The 27279-nt window shown below is 38.2% G+C and overlaps 1 protein-coding gene across 1 annotated transcript in view; it reads right to left on the reverse strand.

Annotated features, from left to right (window-relative positions):
* CHMP2B (charged multivesicular body protein 2B) overlaps positions 1–2528 on the reverse strand; it is a 28148-nt gene extending 25620 nt beyond the window's left edge. The window contains exon 1 of the mRNA XM_081138269.1: positions 2050–2528. Within this exon, the coding sequence (XP_080994395.1) occupies positions 2050–2083 (34 nt within the window). The 5' untranslated portion in view covers positions 2084–2528. The remainder of the gene's footprint in view (positions 1–2049) is intronic.
* Between the last annotated feature and the right edge of the window lie 24751 nt (positions 2529–27279).

The raw sequence follows: 27279 nt of genomic DNA on the forward strand, positions 1-27279 counted from the left end.
TATGATCAATAATCAACGAGGCCAAAGACCTGGGAGAAATGCATAAAAATACAGCACATTTCATAATATATAGTCTCATTACTGCTAGAATGCTGTTACCTTTTAAACAAGCAAAAGAACTACTTTTTAATAAAACAAGGAGTAAAAACATCAGTAAAGTTCTATATCAAAATAATAAAAGTACAGCTCTAGAATTAAGATGTTATTAAGTGATTTGAATTGACATGATAACTTAAGAAAACATCATGTAGTTTGATAGTTATAGTATATGTACATGGTGGGCAAATTTATATTCAGAAATTTCATATACAGATCTTTAAATCAGTAGCATAGTTCCTAGCAAAAGTCTTTAAGACTCCCCTCCCTCCAAAAAGTCTATTTAGCAAAAACATTATTTCTTGGATGAATTAACCCAACTGCAAATGAGTATACAGTTAAACACCCTCACTGTCTTTATTTTTATTCAGCTCCATACTTCAAGCACAATAGTCACCAGATTGCTAAAAGCACCAGGAAGCACAGCAATGAGAATATAGAACTGATATTTATGTCTTTAAAAATATTAGCTATTAAGCAATTCACAGTAGGATATTTGAGTTTTAATGTTAAATTTTTTTTTTTTTAGATGCAACCTTTTTTCTCTGTTTAGTAAATTCTCACTATATAAAACTGAAACAAAGAAATAAACCTTTTTTCCTACCCTGGAGTACTACATGACACCCGAAAATCACAATATTAGTACTGGAACGCTGAAAAAAAATAAAGTACCATGTTAAAGATTAAATAAGCAGCATTCTCAGGAGTAACACACAAAACCCACTTCACATCACTGTATTACTTCCTACAGCAACTTGGTAGTTATTCCGGTATTATAAATGGTTAATAAAAAGTCCCAGTTAATAACAAGTCAACACACTTAAAAATCTTTTCACCCACTCAGGGCAAGTAAAAATATATCATTAGGGGTAAGATGACGCTATGTGTTGAAGTGAAGGGTAGGGTGGCAGAGTAAAAATGATGCCTTTGTTATCCTTCCCAAAATAATTTTGCTGGCATTGGAACAGTCCATACAAAAAATGAAGGAGTTACCCCAGGTGTGGACTGAGCACCCTGTTTGTACCAATCACTGTCTAGCTGCTGCTGCTCCTTTTGTGGCAGAGTTAGACCCTTACAAAGAAGTGATTCTTTGCTTGAACCAGCAGCAACCCAGACTCAACCTGCAATGGGCAACACTATTTTTAAATAACTTGAATGACTCTGATTCCTGGTAGCAGCCAATGAAAATACCAAGACTATCAAGACTAATCAGTGTTATAGGAACGCACGTCACAGGCATCGATTATAAACACCAATTTGCATGTTCCTGGACATCGCCTTTTTTTCCTCTGAAGATAACATAGAGCTAAAAGTCTGAAACAATGAAAGTACCTTAAAACGTAAGGTACTTTTAGCTATGCAGATAGCACACTCCACTGCTCTTTAGAGAGCAAAAGACAAGCACAAGGGAGAAAGGCGCATTATGGAACCAAACCCAGGCCCTCCCCTTGGGTTTCTTTTATTTTCCTGTTGGAATCAGTCGGGAAGAACTGTTTCACATCTCTACTGATGGGGTGTTCCTAGGACAAGGCCAACCGACCCCAAGTTCATTTCGGTACCTGGAGCCCCCCCCCCCCCGGCACAGGTTCGGTCCGCACGCCCAGAAGTGGGGCAGGTCCAAACTGAGGAGGGACCAGCCAACCAGACGAAACTCACAAGACATTCACTAAATCACCAAGTCTGCTGACACTCCAGGGCCAACAGCATCCTGCCGCCTCCGCTAGAGGAGAAGAACGGGTTTGGGGGTTGCGTCGTCAGCAGCAAGCCGCCCCGCGCCCCGGCCGCCGGCCCGAGGCGGGGAGCGAGGGGACCGCGGAAGCGCAGCGACGCTCGCGGGCGGTCACCTGTGGGGCCCGGCCCCGCCCCGGGGCAGCGCCGAGGACCGCCGCCCGGAAGACCCAAAACGCGCCTGGGAAACACAGAGGGGGCCCTCTGGCCCGGCCTGGAACTTACCATCCACGGTTTTCTTCTTGAAGAAGGACGCCATGGTCAAGGACCGCGCCCAGGCGGCCCGGCTCGGGCCCGGTCCGGTCCGGTCCGGTCTGGCCCGGCGCGCGACTGGGAAGGGACAGGAGGGCAAAGACAGGCCCTGGGAGGGCTCGGGGCGGCGAGGCCCAAGGACGGGAGAAGAGGGCAGGGCCCGCAGCGGGGAGCGCCGAGGTCGGTGCCCGCGAAGCCTACCGCAGCCGACTCTCCCGGCGCTCAGGTGACTGTGAACTAAGACACTTTTTGGAGAAGTCACTTCTGGGCGGCGCCTGCGCGCTGGCAGCTCGCGCCTGCGCACTGCGGCGCCAGAAGCCGCCGCCGCTGCCCTCACTCGGGCGGCTGCCCAGTCCTCCCGCGCTCGGGGTCGGGGCGCTGCGGTGCAGCGGGGGCTTGCGGAGGTCGCCGGTCGCGGCCGAGTGCTGGCCGAGACGCGCCTTTCCTCTTTGCCCTGGGGGACGCTGCAAGTCGGGGTCCCCCCCGTCCTTGGACAGGGTGGGTGGTCCGGCACCAGTAGGTTTATGGTCACCCCGATGCCGTCAGATCAGTACTTTCCTCGGGGCAGGGGCTGAGGTCCGCGCCCTGGGGTGTCTGTGGAGTCCACGCCCCTTTCCGCCCTAACGCGCTCGGCGATCTCGGCGCCCACCGCGCAGCCCCCTGCGGGGCGGGGCCAAGGCGTCCACGTGGCGCTGGGCCGGGGCTCTGACCCCCGGGTCGGCCTCCGGGGCCGGGGTTCAGGGCGCGGGGGTGGCCGAGGGGGAGGAAGGAACTGGGGAGCAACTTTCTTCATGCAGCACTTCAATGTTCTTGGCTGGAAACATGAACAACAAAAGCTCTGTACGTATTTGTATGTATACAACTCTGTTTTAAAAAGTCTCGATTTCTTACAATTGCTCAAGAAAAAATTATGGCTAAGATGTGAACCTGTTAGAATGCTATGTAACTGTAAGTTGTTTTTACTGTGGGAACAAAAAGCCCCCCCTATATCATATGAAAGGAAAAGCATAATGAGTAATTTGAAGAATCCTTGTGTATATAAGCATAAATATGGGAAACACAATCTGTGGATCAGAACTTTAAGTTCATTGTTTCGCTTCATTTCATGTGCGTGTACACATATTTCAGTTTAATGTGTTATTTCACTATTTAGACTCTTAAGTTTGCTTTGAACCCTTTCCTTCCAATCTACTAGTGCTTTGAGCAACACTGCCTTCCACAGGATACAAATAACAATGGCTTTTTTTTTTTCATAGATGTTTTCTGATGGGGAAGACACTCCAGTAATAGTGTGAATAGTATCAGTCACCTCTGTCTATATGAATTGTGTGTCTCAAGGATTTTTAAGTATTTGTCCTATTCAGACTTCCCTTCCCCCGCCCCCCCTAAGATATGAAAGCCCTCAGGGCCACTGACAATCCTGCTGCTGCCACTGAAATTCAGCGTAGAGTTTGCTCATGAAAACTTTCTCAGAATGACATAGTAATATGCAAGGTAAAACTGTATTGCTCCTCAGGTTATTCCATGTATTATGGGAAAGTGAAGAAGGAAGGAAACAGAAAAAATTGTAGATGAGGTGACAGTCTGGGCACCCAAGGCCTGGTGTTTCCTGCAATAAACTGGCAAAAAGGCGGTTTGCCCTGGCTGCCTGTTGTAATGAATGGCATTGAGCTGTGCTTGAATGCTTGAGCAGCAATAAGCTGTTATGTGTGTAGTAATGTACTCCTCCCTGCTGCAGTCACCCCTGTTTTATTACTCCTACAGATTCCCCCCCACTGACCCAATTGTAACAGTTGGGAAAATGCCAAAATACTTAACAGCAACCATATGGAAGACCCTCCAAAAGTGCACAGCAGGAGCTAAAGACAGGGCTTGTTCATTACAATAAAGACAAAATAGAAATATGTAGTGTTTAAACCCAGCACTCTAGTAGTTTGATTCTCCCATAGTTTGAAACAGGCTGACATTTAGCTGATATGCACTAGACTGTCTGGCACCCATTCTGATTAGTTGGTGGCCAAATTACAGTGGTACATATTTCGTATGTACATCAGTTTTTATGCGAAGGACATGTACACTTGCATATAACTGAGATTTAGGACACCAAGAAGCCATAAACTACAAATAATATGGTATTTTTCATTTGTTTAAAACTGCTATCTGTCCATACAAACTCACTAATTAGGGGTGGGGAACCTTTTTTCTACCAAGGGCCATTTGGATATTTATAACATCATTCGAGAGCCATACAAAATTATCAACTTAAAAACTAGCCTGCTATATTTGGTGAAACATTTAATTGAATTTACTGAATTTCAAGTCCTGCCTGTAGTTGCCTTCCCAGGCCAGACCAAATGATTTTGCAGTCCGTATATGGCCCGTGGGCCAGACTTTCCCCACCCCTGCACTAAATCAACGGGACACATATAAGCATAGTGGATAGAGAAAACATTTTAATTTTACTCTTTTTAAATCTCATTAAGAAATAATTAACTAATATACTATGATCACATTATTATGATCCAATACTCTTCTTCCAAAATGCTTAAACAGTGAAAAATATGTATTGCATACCTAATGACATGCACCATGCCATGTGCTGGGGACATACCACAAATACAGTTTGTGGGAAAACACAAATACAGTTTCTTCCCCCTTTTCTCTTACCCATCCTCCTACTAGGCTTTTCATCTTTTCTCATTCACTTGTTACAATTCTTACACCAATTCCAATGTGTTGTTTTCCCCCCACACCAAACAATCTCAGACACTAGTGGGGTGTTCTATAATTCAAATCAACTCTGACATTATTTACCAGGAGATGGTATGAGATTCCACAGGTGAAAGGTTAAGTCCTAAAAGACTCCTCCCACTTCAGATGCCAATAGCAAGTCCTGGTTGTCACCTGTGCTTCTAACAGATCAGCTGTAAATTGGAGGTTCCCATCACCCCCTCCTGGGGTTCCATTAATTTGTTAGATCAGTTCACAGAACTCAGGAACCCTATTTACTCACAAGATTACTGATTTATTACAAAAGATATGGAAGGGTAAAAATCACCAGCCAGAATAAAGATACACAGGGCAAGATCCTGAATGCAGGAGCCTCTGTTTCCCTTGGAATTTGAGGCCCAGGCACGGTGGCACATGGAAGCGTTCTGGTTCACCAACCTGGAAGCTCCCCAAACCCTGTTCTTTGGGGTTTTCATGGAGGCTTCATTACATTGGCAGGCTTTATTAAATCATTAACCAGTGGGGACTAAACTGAACTGCAGTACCTCTGCCTTCTCCAGAGGTTTGGGAGATGGAACTGAGAGTTCCAATCCTCTAACCACATGGCTGGTTCCCCTGGTGACCAGCCCCCATCCTTAGGTGCTTTCTCAAAGTCGCCTCATTAACATAAACTGAGGTGTGGTTGAAAGGGTTTTGTTATGAATTTCAAGGCACCCTTATAGCTCTATGGCTTAAGAAATTCCAAGGGCTTTAGGAGCTTGGAATGGGGACAGAAACCAAATGTATATTTCTTATCATAAATCACAATATTACACTTGTCCGTCGCAGAGAAGCAGGCTTTGGCTTAGTATAAGAAAAATAACTTTAGTTATAAAATAACTAAACCATAGGGATATAATGTACAACATGGTCAATATACATGTACAATATAGTCAATAATATTGTATTAACCTTGTCTGGTGACAGATGATAACTAGACTTATTGTGTATATTGATCATTTCAATATACAAATATTGAATCATTTTTACTGTACACTTGAAACTAATATAATATTGTATGTCAATTAAAAATAATAATATTAATATAATAATAATTTTAAAAAGAAACAAAAAGAAAAAAGAGCTATTAAAACCAGAGCTTTTCTTTTTATATATACATTTTTATTGATTTTTAGAGAGAGAGAGGAAAGGAAAGGGAAAGAGAGAACACCCCCTACTGGGGATGGAGCCCGCGACCTTATGGTGCGTGGTATGAAGCCCAGCAAACTGAACCACACTGGCCAGGGCAGCCAGAGATACCCTTAAATGGGATGTGTGCTGTATGAGATAGTGAGCTCCTTGTAAGAAAGTGTTCAAGCAGAGGAAGTTGGTGGAAACAGGGTTCCTTTAAAGAGTCAAAGCCTTGACTGGAAGACTTCTAAGATTCCTTTAATATCTGGGATTTTATTATGAATAATATATAGTTCAGGCCAAATACCTTGGTGTATAGTCTTTCACACCCTACAGATAATACTATCAAATCTTGTTGGCTTCACCTTTAAAGATATGATGAAGCCAAAAAGATACAGCATTTTACTCTTTCAAGTTGTCCTGATTTAGGTATCCTTCAACTCTCTGAGTCATTACCACCTGTCTTATTACCTGCTCCCATTCTTTCCCCACTCCACTCTTGTGAGGAGAGTGGCCCTGTTAAGTGTGAACCAGATCATGCTATTCTGTTTCTCAAAACCAGATCAACATATTGTCTTTACTTATGTCTGGACCACACACACCTGTGTGCACACTCACACTCACCCATCTGTTTTCCAGATTAAACTTCTGTTGTTCATCCATTAAATGTCCAAATTTTTACCATCCAGGTTGCTCACCTAATTATGTCCCTTCATTATGTGTCTCGAGTGGAACATAACTATTTAGACTCTATCATAGAATTATGCCCTCTATTACCTCCTTTGTTCTGTACATTCTATTTCTTCTTTTTAAAGGGGGGAAAAAACGGCTTTATTAAAAGACCCGTTGCAAAAGGCTAATGAAAAAATACACTCTATTTCTGACAGCACTTTCTTTTATTGCATTAACTTATTTGACTATCATAGTCTTTGAATTGCCTCAAACTTTTAGTCAAGTAAAACTTTTAGCACATTTTTAAAAATATAAATTCCTACTCAGCCCTCCTCATCCTGTACTTGACTGATAGACAATTTTAACCCAAACACAGAACTTCACATGAATCACTAGAGACCTCCATTCATTTTGCATTGATTAACTTATAAGCACTTTTGAAGCATTGCAGCTACCTTTGAATTTGTTTATACTAAATCAAGGACGGTGAAGTGTGGACAAAGGTGCTTCTCCCAGCAGTCAGTCACAGGGGATACAAGGTTTGACTTCGGGACAGTAAGCTAGAGAAAGCTCTCCGTTGTACCTTTCCTTCCTGGCTCCCAGCCCATCTGAGTGCCCTACATCTACACTTCACGCTCTCAACTCCTCCGATTTCAGAGCACATAAGCGGCACTTACTCTACCTGACTCAAGGACAACACTCAGGTGAGATGATCTCAAACACATGGACAATTTTTGCCCATTTCAAGCCAAATCGTGTATGCAACGTTTTCCCATGTTTCAGCAGGCTCACCAGGTTTTAGTGTTAAAATTTAGATTTTTTTAACTACAATTTCTGCATTCACGCTTTAACAGCTCTAGAAATTCACCTCATTTCTCTCTTTGTCAAATCTTGCTTTAAAAAATATAGCCATAAAGCATGAGTCAGACAAGTCAGACATTTAGTCAATGAAAAAACTAAATGAGTACCCTAAATGTGTGTGGCTGCACATCATTGGTTTTATAGTCTAAAAGAGTTCATGTGTTATTTGGAATATGTAACAATAGGATCCTTTTTGAAAAATAAACTAAACTTTGCCCTGAATTCCTCACAGTGTTAATAGTAGTTGCACGTGACTAAATCAAGACAGAATTCGTGCCCTCTGGCATAGCAGAACATATGTATATATTTGCTTTTCATTCCAATAAGGGCTCTAGAGTGCAGAACAACTACCATACAAAATAAAAATGAACCTCAATATATGGGTAATGGATTTGGCTCTATAATAAAATAAACCTTAATAGCTATCTTACTTTCTATTCCAAATGACTAAGAATCAAGATAGGCTCTGCATGTTAGCTTTTGGTAAATTAGTAAGTATGAATAATTTACTAAAACAATGGCATTGCATTTTCTATACAAATAAGGTGGCCCTTTTATAATGATACCCATTTCAAGCTACATTTAAGTGGCCTTCTCTTCATTACTTTTTTAAGTCATCTAACAAATATTTACAGAGCACCTACTATATAAAATATGTGATGTTAGTAATTTTGTGGGGTCAAAAAATAAACGGCATGAATTTTGTTCTAGAGAATTTAAAAGTCAGATAAAGTTATTAGAGGTGCATCAATAATTAAATAACAGGGCACACTATATGGCTGTAAAACTTGGGGTCACTAACAAAATTAAAAAATTAATTGACTTTATGACTATAAATTTGATGTTTGGAAATCTTTTAGATATTTGTGCTCTAATTAATATATTGTATTTAGAAATATATCCTCATTTTTAAAATGTCTCACCTTAAACTTGTCTCTCTTATGTGCAAGGAAGTGATTCAGAAGCTCAAAGATGCCTAAGAATGCATGAAAAATATAAACAATATTGAAAATAATTTTTGATATTTTGATGCAAAAAATATACAAATCTACAAAGTATATAAACCTGAACTGACTGATAAACGTAATAGTATTGATAAATAATATCTGAGTGTATATACTATTCAGACTCTGGGAGAATACTGTATCATTTTCACAGTTTAATACAAGAATTGCTTATCTTTTCTCTTTCTAGTTCTACTTTATTTGTGACAATTACAATTTAAGCTACAAACCACCATTTCAAAACAGAGAATAAAAAGATTAAAATTTTGATATTACATTTATATTATAAACAAAGATCTATGTATTCAGTTTGTTGGAATTTTGTTATAATACTATCAATAATCACATTTAGTGATTACCTATTCTACATATGGTGTAAAGAGATATAAAGATGTATTACAGACTCTCTGCCTATTAAGAATAAGCTATTTTAGCTAGACCAGCATGGCTCAGGGATTGAGCATCGACCTATGATCCAGGAGATTGTGGTTTGATTCCTGGTCAGGGCACATGCCCAGGTTGTGGGCTTGATCCCCAGTGACTCTATCATTGATGTTTCTGTCTGCCTCTCTCTCTCCTTTCCTCTCTCTGAAATCAATAAAGATATATTTAAAAGAGAAAAAAAAAGAATTAGACTAAAATGCTCAATAACTTTGTAATTCCTTTCTTCCTTTGTTCATTCACTTATGCTACAATTTTAGAGGTGAAAGAGATCTTATCGGTCATCTATTATAGACTCTCCTTTTTACAAATAGACATATCAGGATCCATGAAAAAATATTGCTGAACCTCACTGTTGGTCCCTGGAAGGTCTACAACTAGGAACCCAGATGACCCAACTCTCAAGCCAATACTTGACCTGTCCTATATAGATCTATCTTTTTTTTTTTTTTTTAAATATATCTTTATTGATTTCAAAGAGAGGAAAGGAGAGGGAGAGAGAGAGATAGAAACATCAATGATGAGAGAGTCATTGATCGAGCCCGCAACCCGGGCATGTGCCCTGACCAGGAATCGAACCCCTATCGCCTGGATCCTACGTCGACGCTCAACCGCTGAGCCATGCACGGCCAGGCCTATAGATCTATCTTAATAAAAAAAAAGCAGAGACTATCCTAGGCATAATACCTAGTATATAATAGGTGATAAATGTTTAAGTGTAATTTTTTTTTTTGTATCAGCCATTCATCTACAACAGTATTAAGCATCTAGCAGGTACTTATTTTTAAAGTTGAATTAATGAATGAAAGTGTGAATTATTTCTGCGTTTAGTTATTTATATTCTACCTAATCGTTCAAATGACTTGATATTACATACAGGATATATAGTCAGCAATATAGTGCAATATAAATAAAAAATATAATCAGCCCCTGGAAAAAAAAATAAAAAAGCAGAGACTAAAGAAGAGAGTAGATCTGAAAAGCAGTCTCTGAGGAATCTGCAGCCATTGTTGATACATTTAAACATTTGATTTATGATGAAATAGCGAGATATTACACCACCTTCAGTGGCCAGGATATAATTCATGTAGTTTATAGAGGCTGGTTGTATAAATATGAGAGGCTAGGCCATTGAGTGAACTCATTCTCCTATGCACATTTGAGGTAGGAAATTTTTCCTTTAAGCAAATTATTTCTGCTATTCAATATGGAGATTCAGTAGCGAACTCATTAATATTTTTTATAAAGATATGTATTCTGATTTTAACAAAGACAAAAATTATTTTAAGTTAGAAGCATGAAAGGGCAGATATGAAATCAGTCCCTGAAAAGAATGATGCAGAAATGGGATTGGGATTATGGAGATGGTATTTAAAAAATTTCTTTTAAATTGAGTTTTAGAGAGAGGAAGGGAGAGACAAAGAAAGAGAGAGAAACATCGATGACCTGGATATGTACCTTGACAGGGAATCGAACCTGCCACCTTTTTTGTGTACAGGACAATGCTCCAACCAACTGAGCATACCGGCCAGGGCAGAGATGAGATTTTTTGAAGCCCTATCTACAGTCTGCTAAGAAAATTAGAAAGTTGTGAAGGCAGTTCCCATGAATAAGTCAGGACGAAACACAAGTATCCAGATCATCTTTCAATTTCTAAGCCATCAGAAGCAGTTCTTAATTGTCACAGTCCCCTCAAAGCCAGCCTAAGGTTCTCCGGGAACAGGGCAGGGGGGGTAGGGATTGAGAGAAAGTACTAGCATTCCTGTGGGACACATTCTGCACTGCAGAAGCAAAAGCATAAAGATAAAAGGGGCATACAGTTTATCTCAATTACCATTACAAGGGTGCCATATCTTATAGGATACATATTAAACTGAAAAATAAATTACAACAGGTTTCATGCCAAAAGAGTGCCTAGTGACAAGGAAGACTTTAAAAAAATAGAATCAGAAGTGCTGGTCAGATAAGTAATATGCCTACAAATATAAATTATGGTTAATCTTAGTTATTTTAGTAATATCTGACATTACGAGGGAGGGCTTTCTTTTTCTATATTTTGCCCCTTCCCATCACATGGTAAAGCAGATCAAAGAGCGGAGCTATGTTTGTTTCCAAGGGAGGTCGGGGACTCTCTCCTTGGGGGTCATAAATACAGTTTTCCATCTGCTGGAAACTGTTTAGGTGAAACATGCCTGAAGTGCGGGCCTGGATCAGATGATCTCTGGGGGTCTCTGCCAGCCTTTTGAGTCTTTGAGAGAAATTTCTAATCAGCATGTTAATGAGGGCTTTAAATTTGTATTCGGGTTTCCTTGAAGATAATTACCAGAAACGCTAAGCAGAGAATAGCATTTCTAAATGCCTGTTTAAAAGAAGAAGAGAACAGAGGAAAGGAAAAAAAAAAAAAAAAAAACCCACAGGATCCTGTTTAAAAAGAAAAATAGAGGTAATAAAATATGACCCACTTAATATCAGAGAAGGCAATTACCTGAGAAGGTAGCATGGTTGGATGGTCTGGGCAACGTCTGAGAAGTCCAAGGCTACTGCTTTTCCCTGTTCCTACGATGTCTTGCTGTGTGACCCAGGGCAAGTCACTTGACCTTAGTGTCCTCATCTGAAAACACGAGAGCCCAGGAGTTGTGCTTGATTACCTGACTGATATCAAGCCCTATGAATTAAATGAAGAATGGAATTTCATTTTTGGCTTCATCACTGCTGCGGTGATGACAGATGGGAATCATCTGAATTAGGTTAGCCCCTGCGCGTCACCGGCTGGCAGAAAAATGGTCCGAATGACATGGGTGGTGAGCTAAACTTTGCAAACCCTTTCAGAGATTTTACCTTGGATATTATATAAATAGTAAATATAGCGAACACTTATTTTGATTTCTACATTATAGAAAAATCAATTATGATATTATCCCATATATTCAATTAACCTAGTTACTCCAAGATTAGCTCCAGAAGAAAAGAATGGGAAAAACACATACTAGGTTAGGGTGATATCTTTTCTTTCTTTCTTAGATTGGGGGGGGGGACCCTTTTTGTTAATATTGATGTATAGTTGCTTTATAAATAACAAAAGTGTATCAGTTCAAAATATTTTTCTCCTCCCTTTCTTTACCAGTAGTAAAATAAGTATAATGTGACTTTTTATATTTCTTGGCATAAATGTGATTTCTCCTGGGTGACTAAGCTGGCAGGTTTCCAGACCTGGAGCATAGGGTTAAAAGCTTAGCTTCATGCTGTTTTCAACAACACATTTTTGCTTTTTTTTTTTTTCTCACCAGAGACCACTGCTTTTTTTAATAAACATACGCTAAATAAGAAATCAAGCAAGGAAGAAGTTAAACTTACATATAACGCAGAAGATAGCTCTTTCCAAAATCAGCTAAAACTTATATTGCTGACACACTCTTTAAAGAAGACAAGTAGCAAGTTAAAAAACAACAACACACACACACAAAAGCCACACAACTAAGATGATATAAAAATGAACTGACTTTATGTTTGTGATCAAACTTGGAAAATGGAAATATCGATACCAGATAAGATCTCTGATTACTACTGCTAACCACTCTCTCCCTGCTTTAATACATTTTTCCATTAAAGTGAAAGAGCCAAATGCATTTTGAAAAAGTTGTTGGCATTTTGATTAGAGATTGCGACTATATGCAGCCTTTTGTTCATAAACATTAAAGAGAGGGCAGGGATATCTCGGGAAGTGCTGCTGTACAGGTGGTTTGGGGAATCATAAATTCTGGTTCCGACTCAGCTATTCAGCTTTTAGATGGCATTATACCTTAGTCCCACCATCTGTACAGTATGAATAATCATATTCCGCTAACTCACAGGTGTGTTATAAAGGAAAGACAATAAAAAGCAATTCTGAACATACAACCATTCTCAGAGCCCAGACTGTAAGGAAAACAAATGGTTAAGGGACGGAAAGGAAATGGGTTGAACTTTCTAATCAAACTCTGAGAATCACATTTAACCTGATTTCAAACACACACACACACACATTTTCTAGCAATGTTTACCTACCAAAATTTTCATATGACTTAATTTTATCTATAAGATGTGCATGATTTGGACTTGGAATTTTATTCCAAAGTCTATGAGGGACAACAAAGGAGAAATCACACCTTGACCGTACAGTATTTTTGTATTTCTTACTTGAAGGATCAGCTAATGATAGATTCTCACTGTAAGTCTATGCAGTATTTAGTATTAAATCACACCTTTAATTGAAGGATTAAAAAGCACACTATATCTGAAGAGCAGGGACTGGGGCCACTGTTAGGAGTCAAAGGAATGTCTTTTTGCTCCAGGTATTGATATTTCTTAACATGAAACAAGTAAAATGCCCAAAAGCTTTTGTGTCTCTCCCTTCTAAATTTTGAATTCCAAAGATACCAAATCTCTATGCCCAATTTGGTCAGATGTCCACTCTTGCATATTCAGGTACATTCAGAATAGAAAGGTCAGAATGCACATGTAGTCACTAAGCTCCCACTTTTGCTTAATAACCGACTGTCACCAGATACAGGAAAAATCTTTGTAAGCCAAAAAATCACCCTAGGTGGTGACTTCTAAAAGCATGTTACTAAATGTTTGTAATCCTTTGTTATATGAGAAAAAGACAACACTTGCACTTTCTTCTCTACAAGCTTGAGAGAACATTTCCTACCATCTATTGCCCAGTAAACATCTTTGTATCTTAATTCCTTTACCCTCGGTGGAAAAAAAATCTGAGTTTGGAAATGCAGAGTTGGAAGCTGTGTATTTTCAAATTTCTTTATGTGACTTTCTAAGAGGATTTTGCTCTCAACATACCACTTTCTTTTACTGACCTCCCGTCTTCCATTTATTAAATCTGAGCTTCTTACAAGAAAAATGAAATAACACAAATAAATAAGTTAAGAGCTCTGGTTTAATGTAAGGCAAGTCAGAAGGAAAGAGAATTTCAAGGATGGGCAGTCAAAACTGTTAAAATCATGCTCAGAGGATGAAAAGCATGGAGGGGAAAGACCGTTTTATGTTGTGATTATCATTGGTGACCTTCAGAGATGCAGTTTCATTAGTGTAGGAGCAGGAGGTCAAAGTACTTGGAAGTAAAGAGCAACTGATGGTGAGGAAGGAAGTGGAGTCAACAAGCATAGGACACACTTTAAAATTCTCAGTTAAATAAAAGGGAGTAGATTGTTTCCAGTACACTGAAAATATAACCTCTCAACATCTGGTGGTATGTGCATAGGTCCAGGAAAACTCTTTAATTACTGCTTACAGGAAAAGGTGAGAAATGTGTTTATGTTTTGTACAGGGCTCCCTGTAGTTCATGCCCTATCAGCTTGAATGGGTGCTCACAAACACCTTCACCTTTTTTTTTTTTTAATTTTAATTTTAATTTATTTTTATTTTTTAAAATATATCTTTATTGATTTCAGAGAGAGGAAAGGAGAGGGAGAGAGAGAGAGAGAAGCATCAATGATGAGAGAGTCATTGATCGAGCCCACAACCCGGGCATGTGCCCTGACCGGGAATCGAACCCCCATCGCCTGGATCCCGGGTCGACGCTCAACTCCTGAGCCACGCCCGGCCGGGCTACTTTTATTTTTGATAGTATTGCAGATGTCCCCCGTTTCCCCTCCTTGCCCTCCTCCACCTGGCCTTCAGCACACTGTTTCCTGTGCCCAGGGGCTATGCATAGACGCACGTCGATTTCGGTTGATCTCCCCCATCGCCTCCCCTCCCCCCTGAGAGTCATTGATCTGTTCCACGCCTCCGTGTCCGTGGTCCTGCTTTGTTCCTCGGTTTATTCTGTTCATTAGATTTCGCATAGAGTGAGATGGTGTGATATTTGCCCTTCTCTGACTGGTTTATTAGATTAGCATAACCCTCCCCGGGTCCCTCCTTGCTGTCTCAAAGGCACCTTTACCTTTTTAACCACTCATCGCTTTTCTCTTTTTTCATCTTTATTTTCACCTTCAAGGGACCAAGGTGAATAGCGTGCCCTGCAGTCAAGGCAACTAATTGTGTTGTTTTGGGGTTTTATTCTGTCTTCAGTTTAGAATAGTCTATAGCATTTGGATTATTTAGGGTAACATCTAAAAGGCAAACATTTCTCTATTCATATAAACCACCTTAAAGGAAGGAAGTGCTCAAGAGGGACAGAAAACATATTTCCCCACAAATATATTCATAACAACATGAGAGCTCCTCGTGGAGATGCAGAGCTGAAAGAGGGTGACACCAGAGACTACCGACACCACAATCACCTGGAGTGCTCATCTGCGTCACAGATTTGTCAGGCAAAGAGCAAAAGAACTTATATTTGGGGGGAAAAGGGGGTTCTTTGCCCCGGATTCAAACAAGGGAAAATAAGCTGGATGAGTTCTGAGGAAAGGTGGACAAGTGAGCACCGAAATAGCTTATCACACCTCTCATTTCTCCAAGTAATGCAGAAGAGAAGTTTTATACTGAGCAAGAGGTAAATGGTTGGAATTTTGAGTGGAGAAAAAAATGACGTTTTGAAATGGTCACTGTGCTGAATTCCCTAGGAACCAGTCCTGCTTTGTTGTTTATAAGGCACAGTTTTCCCCCCTAACATTTTAACAGCTAATGGCAACTTAAAATCACTGCTGTCTCAGTCTTAATGTAACTTCTGTTTTCAGCACATATGGGAACTTGCTCATGGCTACTCATATTGTCGCTTAACTTGAGGTATGTGCAGTGTTGAAAATGTCATCAAAAACATTTCTCTGTGATTCAGCATTGAAACAATAAGCTATTTTTGTACCCTGGAAAGCATGGAAACAGAGCAGTGGGGCATGAATTTCATGCGAATGAAGTAAATATTCATCAGAGGGGGGATGAACACAATTCTATAATCTCTTGCAAAAAATAAGCCACCAAAAGCTTTAATGCTATCCACTAACATAAGATATGCAAATATTTATTACTGAGATGTTTGTAGCCCAGGATTATCTTTAAGGTGTTTGACATCCATTGGTCAGAAATGTCCAGTTCATTGAATAGTGGCTCTTTCACTTTCAGCAACAGGTGATTCCGCTGAAGAAAACTGAATAAATATATGTTTAGTCAAATAGAATAAGCTGATGAATCCTGGAGCTCTTTGAATGCTGCAAAATTATACTGTCAATACCAAAGCACCAAAAAAGATGAAGATCATGAGCATGGGCGAAAAAAGGCAATGTATTCCCATGAAGCTGTGCCTGATACCAATGGCCAAATGTTTCCTTCAGGTTGAATTCTAATCTCAAAAATATATATTTCTAAACAATAGCTCCTCAAAAATGCTACTCTGTGGCCCTGCCGGACATGGCTCAGGGAGTGAGGATCGACCTAGGATCCAGGAGGTCAAGGTTCGATTCCCGGTCAGGGCACATGCCCGGGTTGCGGGCTCGATCCCCAGTCCGGGTGGTGCAGGAGGCAGCCGATCAGTGACAACTCTCTTGTCACTGATATTTCAACTCTCTCTCTCCCTCTGCCTTTCTCTGAAATCAATAGAGATATATATTTTTAAATGTTACTCTGTGTTTGCATGCCCATGCATGGATGCACGTGTGCATACACACACAGACGTATGGCTGAATGGATAAACTGCATAAATGCTTTCTAAAGGTGACACCTAGGAACCTTTCTTCATAAGTGTTAACATTTTACTTCTTGATTCTAGTTAGTGGACTTGTGCTGGACTAGTTTAAAAATAAGTTTACCCAAAACTATAATGACTTAGTTGTTTATGCTGCCATTTGAGGGGACAACTGCAACCTCATGATTTTCAATCAACCAACAAGTTAAGGAATATTTAAAGAAATGCCTGGGTCCATGTTGAGAGAAATCTCTCTATTGGTACCTGCTAGTAAAATTGATAAAGTGTCAGAGATCAAAAACTGCCAAATTGAAGTCAAGAGTTTAAATGAAAATCTTGAAGAAAATAGTGAAGATGTAAGAAATAACTGCATCAACAACACAGCACAGAGGATGATAATTAGCATGAAAGCATGGTAACTGACAAATAAAGGGATTCAAAAGAGTGGACTCAAAGTGAATATATTTTAGGAATTCTATAACCAATTGAAATTGAGACTTAGAAAAGTTATGTAATCTGCCCAAAGTGATATAGTTTGCTTATATTTTTATATGTATGCATAAAATTATATTTAATAACTTTTGCATGTCTTAGTAAGTCTAAAAAGGCTCTTTTGATAAGTATAAAACATTTAAAAAAGTAACTTTTAGAAAAGCATTATGGCATAGTTTAATTGGCAGCATTTTTTTCCTTCTCAATCACATATAAAATAATGGGACTTCTGGGAATTGATGGCATCTTAGATTAAATAAAGTACTGCAACTGGAATTTTTACGATGTTATCTGCCACTTTTCTTTCTATGCACACTCATTCATCCATTTGTGCAACCAATAATAAGTAACAACTTTGTCCTAGGAACTCCACGAAAAACTAGGGATAAAAAGGCTAATGAGGCATAGTCTTGTGATTAATGTGTTCACAGTCTAGTTGAGGATAAAAATAGAAATAAATTACAGTATAAGGTGAGAAGCACTATTGTAAAGGTGTATACAAGAATGCCAGTGGTAATGAAGCGTCCTAGAATATTCAACAAATGGTGTGAAGATCAGGTTGACAAAAACACTGGGAGCAGAGGAACTTAGATGGTACATTGCAACCAGAATTTGGGGTCTCTTGTTTGCAATAATGAGATTATAGTGATGGGAATCACTAAAGAATTTTTCCCAGGATATGATACATTTAATTTTTAAATTTCTTTTTATCATGGTAACATATACATGACATAAAATTGACCAGTTTAAACCCATTTTTAAGTGTACAGTTCAGTAGTAGCAAGTATATTCCTGTTGTGCAGCCATCATTTGATTTTTGAGAGGATAATTTTGTGGCACATAAACAGGACTACAAAGCCATTAGAAAAAAAGATGAATTGGATAGTTCAACTGAGATATGATAGGACCATAATTAGAATTGGAGACTAGTATATTAGGACAATTAAAATAAAGTTTGCAGGAGGAAGATTATTTTAGGGGAATACAAATGAGTTCCACTGTAGAAATATTATGTGTATGAGACATCTGTGGGAAGCCCTCCAGTACACAATTGGAAATATAAGTTCAGAGCTCAGAGAAGACGTGGAGCTAGAGTTGAAGTGAACTCTCTGAAGGAAAATGCAAGATGGTGAAGAAAATAGATTTAAGGATGAAACCTTGATGAGACTCGGCATTTAAGAGCCCACTAAGCCTGGCCAGAGTGGCTCAGCGGTTGAGCCTGGACCTATGATCCAGGAGTTTGATTCCTGGTCAAGGCACATGCATGGATTTCGGCTCAATCCCCAGTGGGGGGCGGGGGTGGGGGTGCAGGAGGCAGCCGATCAGTGACTCTGTCATCATTGATGTTTCTCTCTCTCTCTCTTCCTCTACCTTCCTCTCTCTGAAATCAATAAAGATATATTTAAAAAATAAAATAGAGCTCACTAAGAAAAAGTCAATAAAGGACACCATAACCAGAGGAACTAAGAGTAAAAGCCATTGTAAGCATTAAATATGGAAAGTATTTCAAGTGCCAAGAATATTGAAAAGCATCAAATACGGATATACAAACAGGATAAAGCTTTTAAAATAGTTCATTCGGTTTGACATTGGTTACTCTAGCAAGGGCACTTCCACAGGATTATTGATTTTATGGGCAGGAAGTGGGTTATAGTGGGTTGAATAGCAATAATAGAAATAAGAATCTCAAAGAATAGAATAATGATGAATGATATTTGTGGGGGGCTTACACAGTGCCAGGCATTGTGCCATTGAATTTCCTGAGCAACTTTTCACAGTGGGGATTAACATTTTATAGACTTAGGAAAGTTAATATACTTGCCCAATGACATAGAGCTTTCTAAAGCCAGGTTCCCATTACTCTATATACCATTGATGAGAAGTAAATGGGAACTTAGGATATTTACAAAAGTAAGTATAAAGTATTCTTTCAAGAAGTTTGACCACAGTGGAGGAAAGGCGATGAGCGGGTAACTGGTGAAGGTAGTAACATAATATTGAGGCAAGGTTTTGGGGGGAGGTGGAATTGTTTTTAGACTGAAAAAGACTTGAACTAGTTTCATTAGGTAAGTAAAAAAGAGTTTCAATAATGCAAAAGAGAAAGAGGATAATTAGTGGAATGAGAGCCCGACGAAGGAAAGACAATAAAAGTTCCATTTCATGGGTCAAAGGTTTACTCTGAGATTAAGAGAAATCTGACCTCAGAGACAGAAGAAAAGAAGCATGTGTGGCACTCTATATAGATACTGAATGTGGCAAGGAAGTTATGAAGCTCTTGACTGACATGCATCTTTTCTAACAGTGTAGGCTATAGTTGGGGATTTAAAGAATATAATAAACATCTATACCAAATGTCTCAAGGAATTGGAAAAGAAGAGAATTTTAATAGTAAACGCCTTAATGGTACAGTTTAAATTAGAAACCATAACAGTGTGAATGCCAATAAACACTGCTATGTGATTCATCTTCACCTGTGTATGAGGCATTGACAATAAAAGAGAGTTGAAGGTCCTGCTTGTATTGCTCCATGGACAAGGGTTGGTTCTGAGGGGCAGTAGAAAGATGAGAAAGTGAAAGAATTCAGGAAAGTAGTGAAAATGTTATTATGGTGAAATTAACACAGAGCTGCTAAAGAAGGGTGGGGATAATTATAGCATTTCTAGTTTGGGTCAAAGCAGAAATGTAGTGTAGAGACAGAGTTTGAGAAACGTAAAATAATATATGATTGTAGGAAGGGATAGCTTAATGTCAGAAGTTAAGCTTTTAGGAGCACTCCTGAGAGTCAACTACTTGCAGTATTTCATCTTGAGAGAATTTTACTGAAGGAGAAAAGAGACATCCCCCAATTAAAATCCTTTTGGTAAATAGATGTTTTAAATAATTTGAATTTTTATGTCTAGTTGAGCAATTCTTCTTCAATAGTAGCTGTCAAAAGTGCAATTCTCAAAGAAAAGTGATTCTCAGAAATATAATGCCAACAAAAACACAGAAATTCCTAAGCCGAAATAGAATTTCATGAAATAAAAATTAACTCTCTTTCTCGCCAAGCTCTGAAATAGACCCTCAGCTAGAACACAGGTCCAAAGGCAATGCTTTGACCCCAAATTCTGGTTAATGTGGTCACTGCTGCTACTCTTCTTCTAGAAGCCTTCATTTCCCTCAAGGTTAAAGCTTAAATCTATGAGAACATGATCATTTCTCTACTTCAAGGGTGAGTTTTTGTATTCATGGTCAGTCACTGATGATTGGAAATCATTGTTGAGAAAATTTGCTCATGTTTTCGTATCTCTTTATTTCTGAGATCAGGCTTGAGTATTTGCATAGTACCAATTTGCATAATGTACTCCATCAGCATTTATGTGGCATTTTATTTCATCTCTTCTATTGTCTTCTTCACCCTTTGTGTTTAATTGTTACATGGTAAAAAACAAAGTTTATTTCAATGACAAAGGTGCCATAAAATAGAGTGTAAAAATACCCATCCCTCCTATTGTACTATTTTACTATTTAGATAAAGTTCTGAGTAATAAGGCAAGAGATTTCTTTCTGAGTTGCATCAAGTTTGTATTTTTTTGTTTTGATCAAAAGTATTGAAACTACCTGAAAGTTGAAATCTATACGTATATAATCAGTTAACTTGTATTTACACATTTTTGCCAAAGCTAGCTTACTTTATGAAAACTAATAAGTAGCAACACGGGCTCTTATCATTCTTCCTGACCCTGTTCAAATGTTGCTTATTATAGATTCTTTCCTGATTCCCCCAGGTACAGTTAATTACTTCCTTGTGTGTGTTCTCAAACAACTCTGCTCATATATGGCACTTGTCACTTGTCTGTTTACAGGTCTGAATCTTTCTTGAGACTTTGGCCCCTTTGAAGATTGAGGCTATCTGATTTATCTTTGAATCTACAATTCAATAAAAGTGTGACTCAGGTTCTATGTAATTCAAAACAAGTTTTTAAACATTTTTGTTACAGTATAAACTATATAAAAATTGTACAAATCCTAAGTGTTCAACTTTATAAATCATTAAGTGTACCCAGCTTCGATCATAAAATGACCCCCCAAGAATCATTCTCAGTTACTTGTCAGAGGGACCCCTCAGACCTGTCCTCAAAACCCCTCAGGGTCACTGCTCCTTTCCCTTGTCCAAAAGTAACCACATACAGAGGTCGACAGTATAGATTATTTTCATAATAAACAGTATGAAATTATTTTACTTAGTTTTTGTGATTTATGTAACTTTGGGGTAAATGAATTTGTACCTTCTTTATTTTTTCTCTTTATTTTATGTATGTATGAATAAAACATAAACTGATGACAAGTTCAAGACCCACAATAATTCAAATTAAACAATACCAATAAAAGCGTCAAGTGATGTTAATAATGCTTATCTAATTTGAACACACAATGAATATATGTATAAAATACTAAAAAGCAACACAATTGTTTATCTTTCAGGAGCAGAGAAACAGATGTTTTTATATGTTATCTGAACCAAGACCCAATTTCTAAGCTAAAAATGGAGTGGTTATTATGGACTGAATGCTTCTGCACCTCCCCCCCCCCAATCATATGTTGAAGCCCTAACCCCAGCGTGATGGTGTTTGGAGATGGGGCCTCAGTGAGGTAATTAGGTTAAGATGAGGTCTTGAGGATTAGGTCTTCATGATGGGATTAGTGCTCTTGTAAGAACACACAGCAGAGAACTTGCTTTCTCTCTCTCTCACCTTGTGCACGCAGAGAGGAGGCCTCATGAGCCACACAGTGAGAAGGCAGCCATCCACCAGCCAGGAAAAAAAATCTCTCACCATAAGCTGACCATGGTGGCACCCTGCTCTGAAACTTCCAGCATCCAGAACTACAAGAAATACATTTCTGTTGTTTAAACAGCCTAGTCTATGGTATTTCGTTATGGCAACCTGAACAGACTAAGACAATGGTATTTAGAAATTGTCAGAGTATTTGAATCTTAAGCTTCTTGTAAATTCTTAATAATATTTCAGCTTCCCAGAACGTATATAAGAACGTACATGAAGCCCAGCTCTGTCTTGCCATAGCTAATATGTGTATTATTTTCATAAATCATATTTTGCAACTGAGAGTTTGTTGATGGTTCCTTTTCTCCTTGTTAATGATGTAAATAAATACTGTCAAGTTTAGATTGTCTTCCACTTAGAACAGTGGTTCTCAATGAGGGTGATATTTTCTTGCCCCAGGAGATATTTTGGTTGTCACAACTCATGGTGTGTGAATAGGATGGAGTGGACAGTGCTAATGAAATTGAATGAATGGAAGCCAGAGATGTTGCTAAACATCCCACACTGCGGGGAACAGGCCCCTACAACAAAGAATTATGTTGCTTTAAATGTTAATAGTGCCAAGGTTGAAACCACCTGCCTTAAAAAGAATTTTGGTAGAGAAAGAAATTTAATCTTATGTTAACTTGTTATACCTTGTTATTTTTTAGATTTTGTAATGCTGCCTAAGTTTTCCCAAATGTTAAATGATATATTTGTGTAGTTTTTGTTTTGCTTTGCATTTTTAATTTCAAGGAGATTAATATTAATTTAAAGAGAGTTAAGCTAGACACACCTGGACAAATTCAGTAACTAAAAATGCTCAAACATCACTTTCGGTATCTTCTGTGTTTTAAGTTTCAAGAAAGGGGCTGCCTTGGTTTAAATGTGCTTTGGGTCATACTCAGTTCCATGTAGATATTATTATTTATAATAATAATTATGGATAGTGTGAACCTTCAAAATACATCATCACCTCTTATTAACAATACTGCATTTTATTTGATGAGGTATGCAAGACACAATGTTCTAAACAATTTTTGTCTTAAACTTCAATTTGACTATATTTGCATCCCCTATCTGTGCAAATTAACAATATGTGAAAACACCTTTTCTAGTGGAAATAATACCAGATATAGCTTACTTTGTAAAGTGTGAGTCACGAAATATACCTATACTTACTTGAATGTTGGGTTGGCTTTAAAAAATGGTGACCTATAAGCAAAGTAGTGATTCCTTATATGACTTTGCCGAGGGTAAAACTCCAACTAATAGTGTCACTTTAGTAAAAAATGCTGCTGCTTTCTTCTTATCATGCTTCACAATAAGGCCTGTATATTAGTAAGGAGAGGAGAGAGGCAAAGAACAGCAGCAGAAGAGACAGATTACATGGGGCTGTATATATTATCACCCTGGAGTCAGTGGGGAAGGCTGCTAAATGCTCTTACAACTGTAATAGCCTATCTCGTGTTAATTCTAGCCTGAAGCTTCCTGACACTTCTTGTTCTGAGATAATGGGGACACAGCTATTTTTTTTTTTCTTCTGATTCAACGGCATTTTTTTTTCTCCCAAGGACGTCAAATAAATTAAACAGTCTTTGCAAACAGCAGTACAAAAGCCTTTTGCTTTGCAGAATTCCCAGTAATAGCATGAAGAGTTATTACCCTTGATACTTAGTAGATTTTTTAATGGCTAGCAATGATTATTTTGATTGAATATTGGCTTTTAATAGGCTTGTAAAGGAATTCAAGCACCCTTAACTGCTTTCAACCCTAGCTTCTTGTGCCTCAGGAAAACCCTCAGCACAATAGATCTTGGAGTCATTAGCATGGAAATAATTTATAAAAATGAAAGTTAATACCTAGTAACCTAAAAAGTGAAGCCAATTGTAATTGACTGTATTAATTTGTAATAATTTAATCTATTATTGATCCTTGTTTTGAAAGAGGAAGTTATTTTATGGCAAGTTGCAATTTAATTTCCTTGGACATTCAATTCTCTTTTAAGCAAAGGAACTTCATACTTTTTGTAACTTCTGGTATATAAATCAATTGGGATTTTATTTCTTGAGTGCCTCATCTAATTATTTCAGATTTCTTCAACTAGTTGGGAAAATGCTGGGATGTTTATTAAAAGAAAATCCATTGTTTGAAATATTGTAAAGCAAGGCTGTTTTAATATTGGGTTGATATTTATGTCTCCTCAGTGAGAATGCTTACAGGCTATACTCTGGTTTACCAGACTTTGAGAGTAAGAGAGAACCACTCCAGGGACTAATCTACTGAAAAATATGTGAAGTGATTCTACTCTGAGGCTGTGGAATCCACTAAAATTCAGCTTCCACGGCATGAAGGATGGAAAGAGAAGCAGGTTTGAGGCTGGATTGGACTCTGAAGAATTGTGAAAAATTACTTCTTACGTGGTGTTTTATCACTTCCTATCTATCAGGGCAGGATGGTATCAGTACTTGAAAAACACACTAGTTGAGACCCTGGAGTGTTTCTGCCCTAAGGACCCCACAGCATAAAGCTATGGGGAAAATGATTATACATTTAAAGGCCTGAATCTGCCACTCTTTTTGTCCTTTGAAGCTACTGATGGTAAAAATGACATAATTTCTTAGATTTCCAAGGAATTTCCATTATTATCAGGTTCTTTTAAGCCACTGAATAAGGCATTTCTGAACTACTCTTGCTACATCCCCATGCAGATTGTAATTTCTTCAGTTTTCATTGGTTGATAACTTTGATTCTATTCTATATGTGCAGTATTGAAATGTTTACTATGTCTTTAAAACATAGAGTCCATTGTCTTCTAAAATAAGCACGATCTCACCAAAATGTAAACTTAATTAGGCCAGGAAACTGTATAATAGGCCTTTATTTAATCGTTACTGAACTAGTAAAGAGATGCTCACATATTCTTGCACATTTGAAAGACCACTTGGTTGAAACAATGCCAAAAAAAAGATTGACTGAAAACCAATTGGTCGTAATTTTAGGGTATACTTTCTGACTTGTATGTACAAAATTAATGGCAATGACCTATAATCGACAGAATCTGTATATTAAATGATTTCCCAATGTTGGTATTGGGTTATGCCAGTTCCTTTATTGATCACAAGGGCATGTTTGTGATATTGACTTCTGGGACTGATGGTAGGATCTGTCACCTTAAAGTATAACCATGGGGAAGGGGAAACTAACTGCTAATAGTATGAGTCAAACATATGACTTTAGAGTAATTAGTATCACACTGCAAGCCTCCATTTAAACATAACAGTAAATTCTGAATTATCCACAACATTCATATTAATCAGTGATCATCTGCCTTAACCTGTCTTCTTCACCAGGCTTGGTTCCTTCACCCCTCCTTAGTAGTCTTTTCCCTGCCACTTTACAACTGCCTTGGGACTACAAGCTGCCTTTATCTCCATCACAAACCCCCTGCAATGATGTCTCAGGCCAGACTCTTTGCTGACACCTGCACTAATAGCGGGGTAGATTATCTATTGTCCTTAATTATCTCTCCCACAGCTCGCCTCCATTAGCTTGGATAATTGACTGTATGTATAACATTCATAAGCAGAACAATGTGCTATAGAAAAAATTAAGGGAGAGAAAAAAATGAATCTTTAATTTATATAAAATCAGCTATGTGTGGTGGCAGGCGTTGTACAACATCTGGAGTTGGGGGGGGAGCATCTGCTTTTCTTTTGTTGGGAAAGTCATTAAGAATTTGGAAAGAGATTTTTCAAAGGACAGGAGAAAGTAGTGTTGCATAAATTTTTCATTGACAAGATATTAAAAAAAAAAGAGTTTCAATGAGGGAAAGCAGCACTCTCATGAGTGAAAGGTCTGGAAGCAGCAACCTAATGACAAACAAAAAGACTGACCATGAGTTCCTGAGCTGCCTGGGAGGCGTAGAGAGGGTAAGAATATGAATTTGGTAGAAAGTGGTTATCAATAGAACAATTATGGAAAAAGAAAATATATTTTCTATATTCTTTGAGTCAATCCTCAAGATTACCCCTGCAAATTTTGCCCCTTTGAAATAGGTAATCATCTCTAATATAGGACTAGCATATCCAAGTATTGAATAGATTTAGCATTTGCCTCAAGTTGACAAATGGTGACACTGGAATTTAAACCCAGAGAGTATGATACTTGAGGATGTACTGTGATTCAGCATGCTATGTGTATCATGTAGACTATCTTAAACATCATAGCTCAAAGCTGTATTTCTTTAAAAGTAAATAAATAACAACAAATACAAACAACGTGGAATTATTATTACAAGTCTATATTACCTTAAATATGTACATAATGGCTATAATATAAAGAGAAAGTGAGAATAAAAATAAATTTGTGATTTACTTGTAAGGGTACTTTAAAAACAATGAAATCTCAGGAATAATTAGACATAAACAGAATTAGAGAATTGTCCAGATGTAAAGTAATATTCCAACATTTTATTTATTTTTTGTTAAATAGTAGTGCAAACTTTAATTTTGCATATTTTCAAATTAATTTTCATAATAAAGATCCTGTATATACTTATCTATTATAATGAGCACTTAAATGACCCACTAAGACTTCCTGGTATGTTACTATTGAGGTTCTAGAAAAAAAGGTGGAATTTTGTTCTCATATCTCTTATGAGTTGACCACACAAATAAGGAATGTACAATAAAAAGTGCACTTTGAAATGATTTATTAACTGATCTGGTATATGACATAGCTGCTTAAACGTTGTTTTTTTAAATTCAGATTCATCTTGCTTTGTTTGTTCCCATGCCGTAGAAGTGTTGGAAGCTGAAAGGCTTCCATTTGGGTTTCTGCTGACGTGCACATTTCATACAGGGGGCTTGTTATTAAGGCTTGATCATGGTCAATGCAATTTGCTGTGTTAGCTAATTTTTGAAACTGGTAGTGAATTCGAAATTAATTACAGACTATTTTGGGTTCATTAGCGCCCATGAAGGGTTTTATCCCTGCTTGTTTGTTTTTAATTGAGTAGAATACGAAACTAACAAACGCTGCTCCCCTTCAGATGCTGCAGAAATAAAAGCGGTGCTGTCTTCAGCCGACACACCGATAGCAGCAGCGGCAGAGACAAAATGATCCAAGGGAGGAAATCTGCACCCATCCTATTTGTTATCCCAGAGCATGGAATAAGACGGGAAATATTAAAACAATTCAGTAATGAAAACGAAGAGAAGAAGTTTTGCAATTTCATGCATATTTACCAAAGAGGTCAAAGTCCTGAGCATTCCGTATCATCAAATAATTTATTAGGTTTGTGATGGGAACTGCTTACAGCTAAACAACTTGTAGCCTAATTGCTTCTCATAGTAGAGTTAGAAATGTCTTCGTGCCCCTATCCCCAGAGCAGGAAAGCCAGCCTCAGGCGCGG

Source organism: Miniopterus schreibersii, assembly GCF_964146895.1.
Source record: "Miniopterus schreibersii genome assembly, chromosome: 5".
Taxonomy (NCBI): domain Eukaryota; kingdom Metazoa; phylum Chordata; class Mammalia; order Chiroptera; family Miniopteridae; genus Miniopterus; species Miniopterus schreibersii.